Source organism: Dipodomys spectabilis, unplaced genomic scaffold, assembly GCF_019054845.1.
Source record: "Dipodomys spectabilis isolate Male_0828 unplaced genomic scaffold, ASM1905484v1 ptg000125l, whole genome shotgun sequence".
NCBI classification, from domain to species: Eukaryota; Metazoa; Chordata; class Mammalia; order Rodentia; family Heteromyidae; genus Dipodomys; species Dipodomys spectabilis.
In genome coordinates this window covers 13224867-13237489 of record NW_024870802.1, presented here as the reverse complement: position 1 = coordinate 13237489, position 12623 = coordinate 13224867, and the positions used below count along the sequence as shown (strand labels likewise).

Genomic DNA, 12623 nt, shown 5'->3' with positions numbered 1-12623 from the left:
CTTATTGTTGCCACTGGCAAAGGGCTGGGGAAGTGTCAATGACAGATGGGGAGATCAAGATCTCAACCCAGTGTTTCCAGGTCTTAACACTGTCAGAGAAAGAATTCAGAGATACAAGAAAGTAAGTAATTGAGAGAAAGAGCTTTAATTTTAAAGCAAAGTTCATGCTCAAAAGAAGTTAAGTGTGGAGCTGGGTGCCAGTGGTTCATGCCTGTAACCCTAGCTACTCATGAGGCTGAGAGCTGAGGATTGTGCTTTGAAGACTCTCTGGGTAGGAAAGTCTGTGAGACTTCTTTTTGTTTTGTTTTGTTTTGTTCTGATTGTGGGTCTTGAATCCTGGACCTGGGTGCTGTCCCTGAGTTGTTGTTTTTTTTTGGGGGGGGTCCGGTCATGGGGCCTGAACTCTGGACCTGGGCGCTGTCCCTCAGCTCTTCAGCTGAAGGCTAGTGCTCTACCCCTTGAGCCATAGCACCACTTCCGGCTTTTTTCTTTTTGCTTATGTGGTGCTGAGGAATCGAACCCAGGGCCTCAGGCATGCAAGGCAAGCGCTCTACCACTGAGCCACCTTCCCAGCCCCTGTCCCTGAGTTTTTATGCTGATGGTTAGTGTCACTTCCAGATTTTTCTGTGTATGTGGTACTGAGGAATCAAACCCAGGGCTTCATGCACGGTAGGCAAGCATTCTACCACTGAGCCACATTCCAAGTAAGCTATGAAACTCTTATCTCTATCAAACTACCAAAAAAGCAGGAAGTGGAGCTGTGGCTCAACTGATAGAACACTCACCTAGAACAAAAAAGCTAAGAGATAGTACCCAGGCCCTGAGTTCAAGGCTCAGCATAAACAATAAAAACAAAAAGAGGTAAATGTAGGTGTTTTCACCCTAAGTTGCACACTTTGGGGTTTTGGATAGCAGCTCTTACTGTCAAGCTTACTAGAGGGGAGGAAGAAGGTGGGCTGAGGAGAGGTAGAAAATTCCCAGAATGGGAATGGGTAGCTTCCAAAATAGTCTATTTGCATTTTCTATTCCATAGGGCTTGTTTGTTTGCTTGATTGTTTGTTGTCATTAGATAGAGTTTTCAGATGTGTCATGGCTTCAGATACAGGATGGAAATTATAATGATGGCAATAATAAATGTTATTATAATAACAATGAGGACACATAGTGATCTTCCTTAGTTATCTTGGTTAAAGCTGGTTTGGGCAAGTTCTTGATTTTCTGTTTGAGTGGTCACATGATGTCCTGTTGAAAGGCAGCTCTTCTCTTTCAGAAGCTTTTTATTACCATACAGTTGATTGATCAACGTCCTCTGGCCTCACTAATTATTGCATAAGTTTAGGGCAAAAGCCCAGGCTCCAGGGGTTCCAACAGAGTATACCATGACGCCTACCCAAACCACCAATCAAAGTCTAGTAGAAGAGAAGGGCAGAGAAAGGCAAGGGCAAAGAAAGGATTTTTAATCAATGTAGTAACATTGGGAAGAACAGATAAAGAGCTTCACAATCTACTGACAGGAACTTTTGAGATTTTATAGCAGAGGAAAACCAAGAGGATGTTTGTGGTGTACAAAACTGACAGAGAGGATAACCATAATTAGATCAATGGTGGGGTGGATCATCATCTTAATTTTGATTTTGCAAGGGAATCTGAAGAAACTAGTATCATTGTCACCACTTGAGAAGAACAATCTTGATGCCATAAGCTGATTATCCTGGTTCTGGTGTGCAGCCCCACTACCATAGGTAATGCTCTCATTCAGGGTAATTTCATTATGAGGTGATCTGTCCTGTGAGGCTTGTTGATGATTTTGGCGTAGTTTTTGTTCCTTGCCATGCAGCTGATGATCTGGCAATCTGTGGTTCCTAGATCCAAGATAACTATGAAAGAGAGTACTCAAGAGGGAAAATAAACATGCAAAATAGAACTAAAGAGGAAAAAGGGAAATTAATCTGCCAGTAACTGATGCCCTCTTTCATTACTTCATCCTGTTTCAAAGAATCTTCCCTTTGTTCAGAATATTCATGCTACATAAGTTACCCACCTGCATGTCATATGGCAATTATCTGGGTTATCAGATTGCCTATTGCTGTGGCACACTATTTATATATAGGGTTTGATACTAGCTGTAGCTTCAGGCATCTTCTGGGGTCTTGGAACACATTTCCTGTGGATGAGGAAATAGAGTAGTGTAAATGCCACTGATGCTAGTTCTGCTTGTCCTAGTCAGATACCTGAGGTCTTCCTACAGGACCCAGTCCTGTGTCTGCCACAATTTCTGCTCTTGATGAGGACTTGTCAGCCACTTGAACACCTAAAAGGTCACATGATCTCTTATACCACAAACTAACCTTGGCATGAAGCCTGGAGTTCATAAGCTGTGTGTGCAAACATGTATGTATGTGCAAACATGCATGTATGAGGTGCTGTGGATTCAACCCAAGGCCTGCCAGGCAAATGCTCTACCTCTGAACTATATCATGCATTTTCTGGGCACACTATCTCTGGATGCAAAGCAAAAAGCAAAACTAACATATCATGTGGTAAGTGCAAAAATGAACAGAGTTCAACAGAAAGGAACTTACAACTCTTGAGGCTCACTGAGAAGAACAGGGCATCTCGGTGTGACTACCAGCCTATTCTGTATCTCTCAGCATTTCTTAAATGAAATCACTTCACTGTGTTTGCCTGAAGTTGTTTATCTAACAATTTACATGATTTACAACATATACTCTGTCACACTTTGTATTTTTTAAAGGAATTCATGTGGGAAGTAGCTTGTCATTGAAAACATGAATCTGAATTGCGAAGTGAGTTTATTTTTGTACAGCAGAGTCTAACCACTGCCAACCAGAGTAGCCAAAGGAGCAAACTAAATTTTAGTAGACTAGCAACAAATACAAGTATATAGAAATATATTAAATAGTCTGTGTTTCTATTGGGACAATAATTTTTTGAGGTCAGGGAGCATGAGACCAATACCTGGGTTTGTCCACAGGGCCTTGGTAGGGAGGTGTCCTACCACTTCAGGCACTCCACCATTTGAGCCATGCCTCCAGCCCAGGCTTGTGTTGGATACAAATTATGTGCCAGGTAGAAATAAGACAGTATCTGAAAGTTAATTCACATTGTCATTATCAGAAACTACAGTAAAACATCTAGTATTTAGTTCAATAATACCTCCCATTTTTACTAGCAGAAGAGGCTGACGATGATTCCATGACATACATTCTTAACAGAGTTTGTTTTTTACTATTCTGCAATGTGTGTCTTTGCACCTAATTTAAACGTAATATTTTGATGAAAAGAAATGGCATAATCTTAGGTGCATAGACAGGTCTGTATTTGGAAGTAACTTGAAGATTTTTAGGTGAATATTGATGTTAAAAAATTTTTTAATCGGGGAGTAAATAAATGATGCAGGACTACCTAAGCATCTCTTCCACACCTAACATATTTTAGGTACTTAAGAGTGCTAAAGTGTTTATCAAGATTCATTCCAAGTGAAGTAAGTTATACTTTTGAACACTGTAAGAATTAGCAAAGAGTGACTATTTTTAATACCAGCCATATTTTATAATTTATGTAAATTGGATATTGTATTTGGGAGCAACTAGAGAGCCTGAGGCAGGAAATCCTTGGGCTTCCAGGAGTTTGTCAGTCTGGGCAGCTAGATCTTTTTTTGCAAAAGAGTGTTGGGGTAGAGCCCCTGCTTAGTGTACTCTATTCATCAAGAAAAAAAAAAAGGTTGTGTCTTTTTTTTCCTTTTTTGGTAGTGTTTAAGTCTCGTCAATCTAGTCAGTTCTTGGACAGAAAAAAAATGTTTCTAGGAGTTACGGTGTGACATTCTCAACTTTCTTTGATAACACATGTCAGTAAACAATTTGTACTTTCCTGCCTGACGTTCATTCACTATGCTGATGCAGAAGTACCATCAATTAATATTACATTCCTGAACTCTGAAGAGAAGCCTTTGAAATGTAGTTCTCCTAACTGGAATTGGGACACGGTAGGAGTTTTGATTCAGTGTCCATGAACTCCCAAGTTGATTTGCTTTTGCAAGCCCCAAATGGGCTTCTTGTGGACCACCATTTCTAGGTTAGATGAGACAATGTTCTTGGCCCCACACATCATTCATTGAAAATGGATAGACAGAGTTATACTCAGGGAACTAGTTCTTAAGGTCTTGCTGAGAATAGATCTTATCACTTAAGATTATAGCCTTAAGTCAATTTATGATCAGAAGCAGACTAGCCCAATTACATCAACTTTTTAAATGGTGTAATGGCTATATCCCATTAAGACATATATACTGAGTACAGGTGGCTCACACCTATAATCCTATCTTCTCAGGAGGCTGAGATCTGAGGAGGATCGTGGTTCAACGCCATCTGGGGCAGCAAAGTCTGTAAGGCACATCTCTAATTGACCACTCAAAATTTGGATTTGGCACTGAGGTTCATAGTGGTAGAGTGCTAGCCTTGAGCAAAAAGAGCTCAGGGACAACACCCAGAGCCTGGGTGTTGTCTGAGTTCAAGCCCCATGACTCACACACACACACACACACACACACACACACACACACACACACACACACAAATCTCTTAATCACTGATTTTTGAGGAGGGTATTAGCATCACAGAAGTATTGATAAGCCACGTAGGTGCTGAGGATTTGTTAGGGTTTCTTACTAGTAAGATTTATAGATAAAATCAAAGCATATGCCTATGGATACCATTTTAGGATTGAGAGTATTTCCTTAACTTGCCAGTGTTCAATGTTTTGAGAAGTATTGAGGTAGCTGATCCTTAATTATTCTGTTTTGTACTTCACAAGGAAGAGATTATAAAGTCCATAAGCCTGAACTTTTATATGTAGTAAAACTTTAATAAACTCCTTTTAGTGTTTAAAAAATGTGATAGGTTATAGTTGCCTGCATTAAGGGAAAAATTGTTTTTATATGACTTACACTACTTTAAATTATTTACCAAGTGTACTGCTTTAAGAACACTACTTGAAAAGCAAAATAAAATTGGTTTATTATTATTTTTGATATTATGATCTTACATCAATATGCTATAGGATGCTTGGGTTTTGTTTGTTTTTTGCCAGTTCTGGGGCATGAACTACAGGGCCTGGCACTGTCCCTGAGCTTCTTATGCTCAAGGCTATCTCTCTACCACTTGAGCCACAGAACCACTTCGGGCTTTTTCTGTTTATATGGTAATGAGGAATCAAACCCAGAACTTCATGCATGCTAGGCAAGCACTCTACCACTAAGCCACATTGCCAGCCTTCATAGGATGCTGTTTTGTAAGGCAGGAAAATTCTATTAGGCTGATGGGAATGCCCCAGAAATTCCTCTTTTATGAAAAACTTTGTCTTTGAGGAATTAGACATTTACACCTTTAGAATGAGTGATTGCTTTGGGAACTGGTCTGATCTAAAGGCTTGGCTCAGGAATTTAGCCTAAAACAATGGCTTTCCATATACAAACATATCTTTCATTCTTCTTTCTTTTCTTTCCTTTTCTCCTTCCTTCCTTCCTTCCTTCCTTCCTTCCTTCCTTCCTTCCTTCCTTCCTTCCCAGGGATCCCTACATTCTAAGTTTCCTGATTCAGGGTGACTTGTGGGCAAGGAAGACAGTTAACAGCTTCAGAGTACTTGCTGTGCTGCCATCCGTTGTTAAAAAGGTGAATTGCAGCTTGAACAGTTGATTCATCAACTTTTCTTTCACCAAGTTTAAAGAAAATGTAGTGAAGCAGTCACTTGAGTTCTACCCCTTCACCTTGAGGTTCTACCACCATCTACCTGCACAATTTCAAGAGACTTCCTCTTTTAATCTTGTCACATATAGCACTAGGGCAAGGTCTGTGCCTCTATTGTACTCTAACCACAGTGCAGCACAGAGCCTAGTGCTCCCAGTCACCTACCAGGCATCTGCTCTCTCCTCACACACTATGCTCTCTCCTTGTAGATCTCTGATTCCTCTACAACCACCATCATGACGCCTCTTTCTACGGACCTGCAGAATAAAAGAGAGAAGCTGAAGGACCTGGCCCTCCACTTAGTAGAAGACATCCGCCCCGAAATGAAAGAGGACATACATGACCCCTCCTACCAGGATGAGGTGGGCCCCGCACCGAAGCTTGAGTATGTGTGGAGAAACATCATCCTCATGGCTCTGCTGCACCTGGGAGCCCTCTATGGGATCACCCTGGTTCCTGGCTGCAAGGCCTACACCTGGCTCTGGGGTAAGCAGCTCCTTTCATCCTGAGCCAGTACCCAGGTTTTTCCCTGCTCTTTAGTGAAGAGCACAAAGGGCAGTGTTCTCTCTCTTGTTTCTTTCTTTTGTTCCTGGGAGGCTGGCTGAGCTGGAATAGAGCCTGATGCAATTGGGATCCACAGAGGACATCATCCCCTCTCAGTCTGGGTTTCCAGCCATTTGTCTTTGTTTCCAGGGAGGCTGACTAGTCTGGGAGTGGAGACTAGTGTCTTCTCTCCGGAAGACAGGAGGATGAACAGTCCAATGTGAGGGGATTAGTAGGTAGCTGTCTTGGATGGTGCAAGGAGGTGCCACCACCACCTGAGCCTTTTAGGTATTCTAGGTGGTAAGATTGATTCCTGGCTTTTGTCTTGGGAAATCCTTCCAGTTCCCAGGAGAAATACAACTAAGATTTTTGATTCTTAGGAAACAGTTTTGCTGACTACCAAGTAGAGGATAGCAACACATGTTTAGACTTTGGTTTTTGTTTACATCATTTCATCATAGCCACTGAAGGAAACTTCAACTATAGAAAAAATTCGCTTTGGAATAGTTTCCAAGTTTGTGTATAGTTTAGGAGATGTAGAGGGACACTTATGTTCTTTTACTGGTATACTATGAGTTTCACTATGTATTATGAGCTGTAGCATAATGAATCGAGAGGAAGAATGGGTTTCCTTCTCCACCCCTTCTTCCCAGGAGATTCTTCACAAACAGGTTCATCAGCTGCAAGCCCCTTCCAGCAAGGAAATTCCCTGTAGGCATCAGTTCCTAGTTTGATCAATATGTGATTAGCTACCCTGGAAAATGTATAGGGGTCATAATGCCACTCTAGCATTAAGGCTATGGTATCTACCTCTTTAATGTCTTCCTTGTGCGGGTCTGCTGTGACTTTGGACAGAAATTGGTACACAGAGCTATAATGTTGTTTTATTCTACTCTTGATCAGGGCTTTTTGATGAGTGATTAGGTTGACAGAGTGTCTATGGTGAAATGTGGATTTCAAATTTCTTCAATGATTAAAAAAAAAGAAGGGTAGAGGTCTTAGCTTGGACATTTTCTCCTCCCACCTGTAGACTTTAGTTGCTTTCCTTGTTTTATCCCAAAGGAAACTAAAAATTTTCAGATGTGGAGATGTTTTGTCCCTTTACTTTTGGAGCTGCTCAGCAGAGCCCTTCAGTCAGGGCTGAGAAATATTTCTTACATTATTGAGAGTCTGAAAGTAATACCTCCCCAGCCTACTTTTCAGGTCAGATCTACAAGATGTTCCTTCACCATCAGTGTAGGTATTGACAGTCCTTCCTTGGTGGCAGAAAATGAATATATAAGTGACTTCAGCTGGGTACATGATAAATAATAAAACAGGCACCTAGTTCCTGAGTTCTGGTTCCAATTCTGCTGCTAATGGGCATTGCATGCTGTTTTAGAACAAATATATCTGCAGCATGAAACAAATGAACATGATTTCTTTGCTCTGAGCTGGGGGTTTGTACTTTTCCTGAATCTAGGCCCTTACTTCTTGATGATTATAGGGCTCTGAATTCACCATACTTCCCCTAATTACACGTGTAGTATTGTATGTGGGAAAATTGTATCAGTCACTACATGGCCTGTCCACATGTCACCTGGGGTCTCAATCTCAGATCTGAAGAATTGTGGCCAGAACTTTTGTTAGGATAATACTAATGCTGTGGCACTCCTGGGCACCTTGAAGGACAGGGTAAGATGAAGGAGATGGGGGAGAGGAGAGAAAGCTGTTTCGAAATCTCTTCTTGCTTCAGTAGAACAGGACAACTTATAAAGTTTTTGGTGCCTTCCAAGAAGTTCATAACCACAGACAATCTATTGTTTCAATCTGTTATCCCAACGTAAGTTATAAATTTTTAACCTAGGCCTCTTCCTGTCCTCCTAGTGCCGCTGAACAAAGGGAATGGTGGGTATGCCAAAGAACCCCTTACCCACTAGAGATCATGTGTGGCACCTTCTGAACCTGAAAGCCTTCAGGATGGGAGAGAAGGCAACCCTAAGGTCCTCCAGAATTCCATTCTTGGGATTCTTCATCATCAGAGATAGATAACCTCGCTACAAACATGGCTTCAATTCACTAGCCCTGTGACCCTAAATCATACAGCTCTCACTTCATCCATTCCCTGAACTGTGACATGGAGTACTCATAGTATTTACCCTGTTCAAGCTGTATGTTAAACATGAGAATGTTAACCATTTTTATAAAGCTTGAGCCATTAAGCAAACATGACTGTGTGGAGGGCCCCTCACGGGGGCGTAGTACCTGGTATAATACTGAAAATTCTGTTGTACCAGTTGGCAAATCAAAATGTAAGGCACTTTCAATTGAGCAGTGTCTTAACTGCTCCCTGAACACTTCAGAAGTCAGGTGAAGGCCAAAGGAGATAGAACTACATGGCTAAGGTTTGACAATTACAAATGATTGAGAGTCCTATTCCTTTGCTTGTCTTTATGCCTTCTTAGCTCCTTAGCTTAGCTCTACTCTTGGAAGAAAAGGGTAAGTGATGAGCACAGATTTTCAAGTTGTAAAAGCTTAGAAGCCCAAGACTAAGGCATTCCTAGGGTTCAAGGTAAAGCAGATCTTCTCCTAAACTCTAAAGAAGCTGGCTCTGGCATCACAGGAGTGTTTTGACATGCCTCCCCTGGCTGTACTCCCATCAGGTGGTGACTCTCCTACTACTTTATCCTGGCAGCTTTTCTGTGCTATGTATTCAGTATCCTGGGCATCACAGCAGGGGCTCATCGCCTGTGGAGCCACCGGACCTACAAAGCACGCCTGCCTCTGAGGCTCTTCCTCATCATTGCCAACTCCATGGCATTCCAGGTGAGCAGCTGGCAGGGCTCCGCTCTGTGTCTCCATCCTATCAATGATCCAGGATGCAGTGAAGGGGACTGGCACCTGGAGAGGAGTCCCAGCAGGTCAGACATGGCCTTTTCCAGTCTCATCTGGTCACTTCAGCTGGAGTCACTGAGAAGGAAGTAGAGAGGAAAGGCTCAGCAGGTATATGGTCATTTTCATCCAAGGTCTATGTTTTATCTAACAGTATGATCACTGTGGTCCTTCAGAATAGAGGACCATAGTATAAGAGCCAGGCCCCAACCTAGGCTTCTGGGGCAGTCAGTGAACACTAAAAGATGACTATTTTAGGATTCAAGATAATGGGATTAATGAGGATGTAGCACACAGTCTTACTTGCTGATAACTAGGGCGAACACAGCCAGACACTTGGCTCACGCTTGTAACCCTAGTTATTCAATAGGCTGACGTCTAAGGATTAGTTTGAAGCCAGGTTGGGCAGGAATTTCTGTGAGACTCTTATCTCCAATTAACTACCAAAGCCCTTGAAGTGGAACTGTGGCCCATGTAGCAGAGCAAAACAGCCTTGAGCAAAAAGCTAAAGGACAGCACTCCTAGACCCCACTTTCATGCTCCATGACAAGCTAATGTTTGCTCATGTACACACACACACACACACACACACACACACACACACACGAGTGAATACTTATGTTGCAATGACTATGTACCCAGCACTAAGGTAAGAAAGCTGAGAGGTTAACTCATAAACTCTCTACTGAGGTCTTTGGAGGTCAATGGAACTGTTAGGCCTACTTTGCAGATAATGAAACTGAGCCACTGAGAGGTGAGGTAGACTAGCCTTATAGTGATAACTAGAGATGCCATGCTGGCTAAGTCAAGTACTGAGATTGGTTCAGCCAACAAGATTTTCACAGAAAGATTAAGATAATTAGGGAAGGGGAACTCTCCTAGCTTTAGATGTTATGTGAGGCATAATTTAGAGAAGAGGAAAAAATGAACCCAAATTAGTCTGCACTGTCCTGACAAGATCTGACGGGCTCACTACATATGCCTAATCAACCTGCCTGCACAACTTGTCCTTGAGGTTCCCAACGTCCTCATGAGACAAAGGGAAGGAAGAGACATAGTGACAATTTTGGAGGGATGGATAGAGTCTCTAACAAGCCAAGAGAGCCTTTGGAAATATGCTCATGGTCATGACTATATAGTTATTGTGTTGGGTACCTATCATGTGGGAAAGCATCAGGATGAAGCTTCTCGAAGCTTTATCCAGAGAACAGCACCTTAGGGTCCATTCCATCTGGCTTGTACTCTGTGTTTAGGGATGTCACTCCCAAGAGTACCCTTCTCATCATCCTAGCCTGATGAAGAATTACAGTTCTTGGCTAATAAAACTCTTTGGGTACTGCCATATAACCTTCAGGAAGCATCAGTGCTATTCCAGGGCTTGGGAACTAGAAGTTGATTTTCCACAATAGTGTCAGGAACAAATGCTGAGAAGACAGGCCCATATACCTTCTTTGCAGTCAAGGTCCTGGGAACTGTGATGCTGGGCTGAGACTTCAAGGCCCTTGCAGACATCTGGGCACTCCAATCCTCCCTACTGGGCATCTCTCTAAGGTCTAGTTTTCCTTCTGTCCCATTCAGAATGACGTGTATGAATGGGCCAGAGATCACCGTGTGCACCACAAGTTCACAGAGACTCATGCTGATCCTCACAATTCTCGCCGTGGCTTTTTCTTCTGTCACGTGGGTTGGCTGTTGGTGCGCAAACAGCCAGCTGTCAAAGAGAAGGGTGGTTTGCTGGATATGTCTGACCTCAAAGCTGAGAAACTGCTCATGTTCCAGAGGAGGTAAGGAAGGGAAGATAGCACTGGGGTGTGGCCTTGGAAATGTGGGATTTAGGGACACTACCTCTCTCTTAGGACATGTAACATACCTGAATAATTTCCTGATTCCATATTCAAAATTTCAAAATTGTCATTTTGACCATTTTTATGGTCTAAAAGCCCAAAGCCATGTTTTATTCTTCTGTTCCTCTCTGAGCTATTTTAATGAAACTAATTAAACACCACAAATTTCACTGAAGCAGGATAGTCAGAGACAGAAAAATGAATCTGTCTGACACTTTTCTTTTGAGTTTTTATCAGAGTAGGGTAAAGGGATAGGGCAAGTATCAAAAATGACCATTGTACGAAGGAGAATATTATCTGTACTGGGATGGTAGAAAAGGAAAAGAACTTGGCCAGTGAGGAAAATGAGGTCAAGGTGCATGAACAAAGTATGACTGGGCTGACCTACATAGAGAGACCATTATGAATATGGGTAGATAGTTCAAACAGAAAGAAAAGCATGAGCTAACACACCAAGCAGGTAGCTGAAACAGTTTTTCTGCTTGTAGTTTACAATATGACAGGGAAAGGCAAGAAAGGTAGACAGATAACACTCTGGTAGAGTCTTTGATATAAATTTAGGATTAATTCAGGCCTTAATGGAGAATCATAAAAGATTTTCCAGTTTCATGTGTCACAGTCAGGCATGCTTTGAAGAGGCCAATCTCAGGACAAGTGTAAGTACCATTGAGGTAAAGAGATGAGAAGTGGAAACACAAGACCGATGATAGGGAGGACTCAAACCAGGGAAGCAGTGACAGGATGGGGAAAGAGTTTGATGTGGACTGTCAGTGACATCAAAACAGATGACTGAGGCACACTGGCAATTGATTCTCTTGCGATGTCAATGGCTTTTGTCTACATGGGACTGAAGGAAACAGGGCCTCCTGAAGGAGAGACCTGCTGTGGTCACAGACACTGAGTGTACCTCCTGAGGGAAAAGCAGAGCAAAGAACGAAGGGGTGGTAGGAGAAAATGAAGGCGTGACATTTACCATGCTTTCTGCCAATGACACTGATGAGCAAGAGAAAGGTGTCCAGAATTTGGCAGATGTGGCTGTGAGGGGACCCTGCCTGTTTGATCAATATAACGTGAGTTCTCATGGAAAGAAAGGAGTACTTGTGGAGTACTTGTGGCTTGGGTCTGTAATCTTAGCTTCTCAGGAGGCTGAGATCAGAGGATAATGATTCAAAGTCATCCTGGGCAGGAAGTCTGTGAAGACTCTTATCTCCATTGACCCACCAAAAATCTGGAAGTGGAGCTATGGCTCCCGTGGAAGAGTGCTAGCTTTGAGCACAAAAGTTCATGGAGAGTATCCACACCCTGACATCAAGCTCCAGAATCAGCACACACAAAAAGAAACTGTACATTTAGAACCCAGGTATGACATTCTTCTCCTTGTCCTTTGCAGCCCTAAGGAGGTGATCTTAGAACACTTATTTAACACATCCATTTCGCATTACTTAAAAAGTGAGAGGACAACTCTGTCTTCTCAAAAGGTTTTCTACCTATTCCCTTTGGCTTGATTGGCTCTGTATTCACAGTGTAGAGGGAATGCTGGGCCCATCCCAGAAAGAATGAGTTATCTAGGTTGGTGTGAAAATCTTGTGTCCATACTCTC

At 42.4% G+C, this 12623-nt stretch overlaps 1 protein-coding gene across 1 annotated transcript in view; it reads left to right on the top strand.

Annotated features, from left to right (window-relative positions):
• Positions 1 to 12623, top strand: part of LOC122115848 (acyl-CoA desaturase 1-like) — a 29582-nt gene that overhangs the window by 2861 nt on the left and 14098 nt on the right. Inside the window, exons 2-4 of the mRNA XM_042689419.1 lie at positions 5975 to 6251; positions 8983 to 9113; positions 10758 to 10963. Coding sequence (XP_042545353.1) covers positions 5975 to 6251; positions 8983 to 9113; positions 10758 to 10963 — 614 coding nt within the window. The remainder of the gene's footprint in view (positions 1 to 5974; positions 6252 to 8982; positions 9114 to 10757; positions 10964 to 12623) is intronic.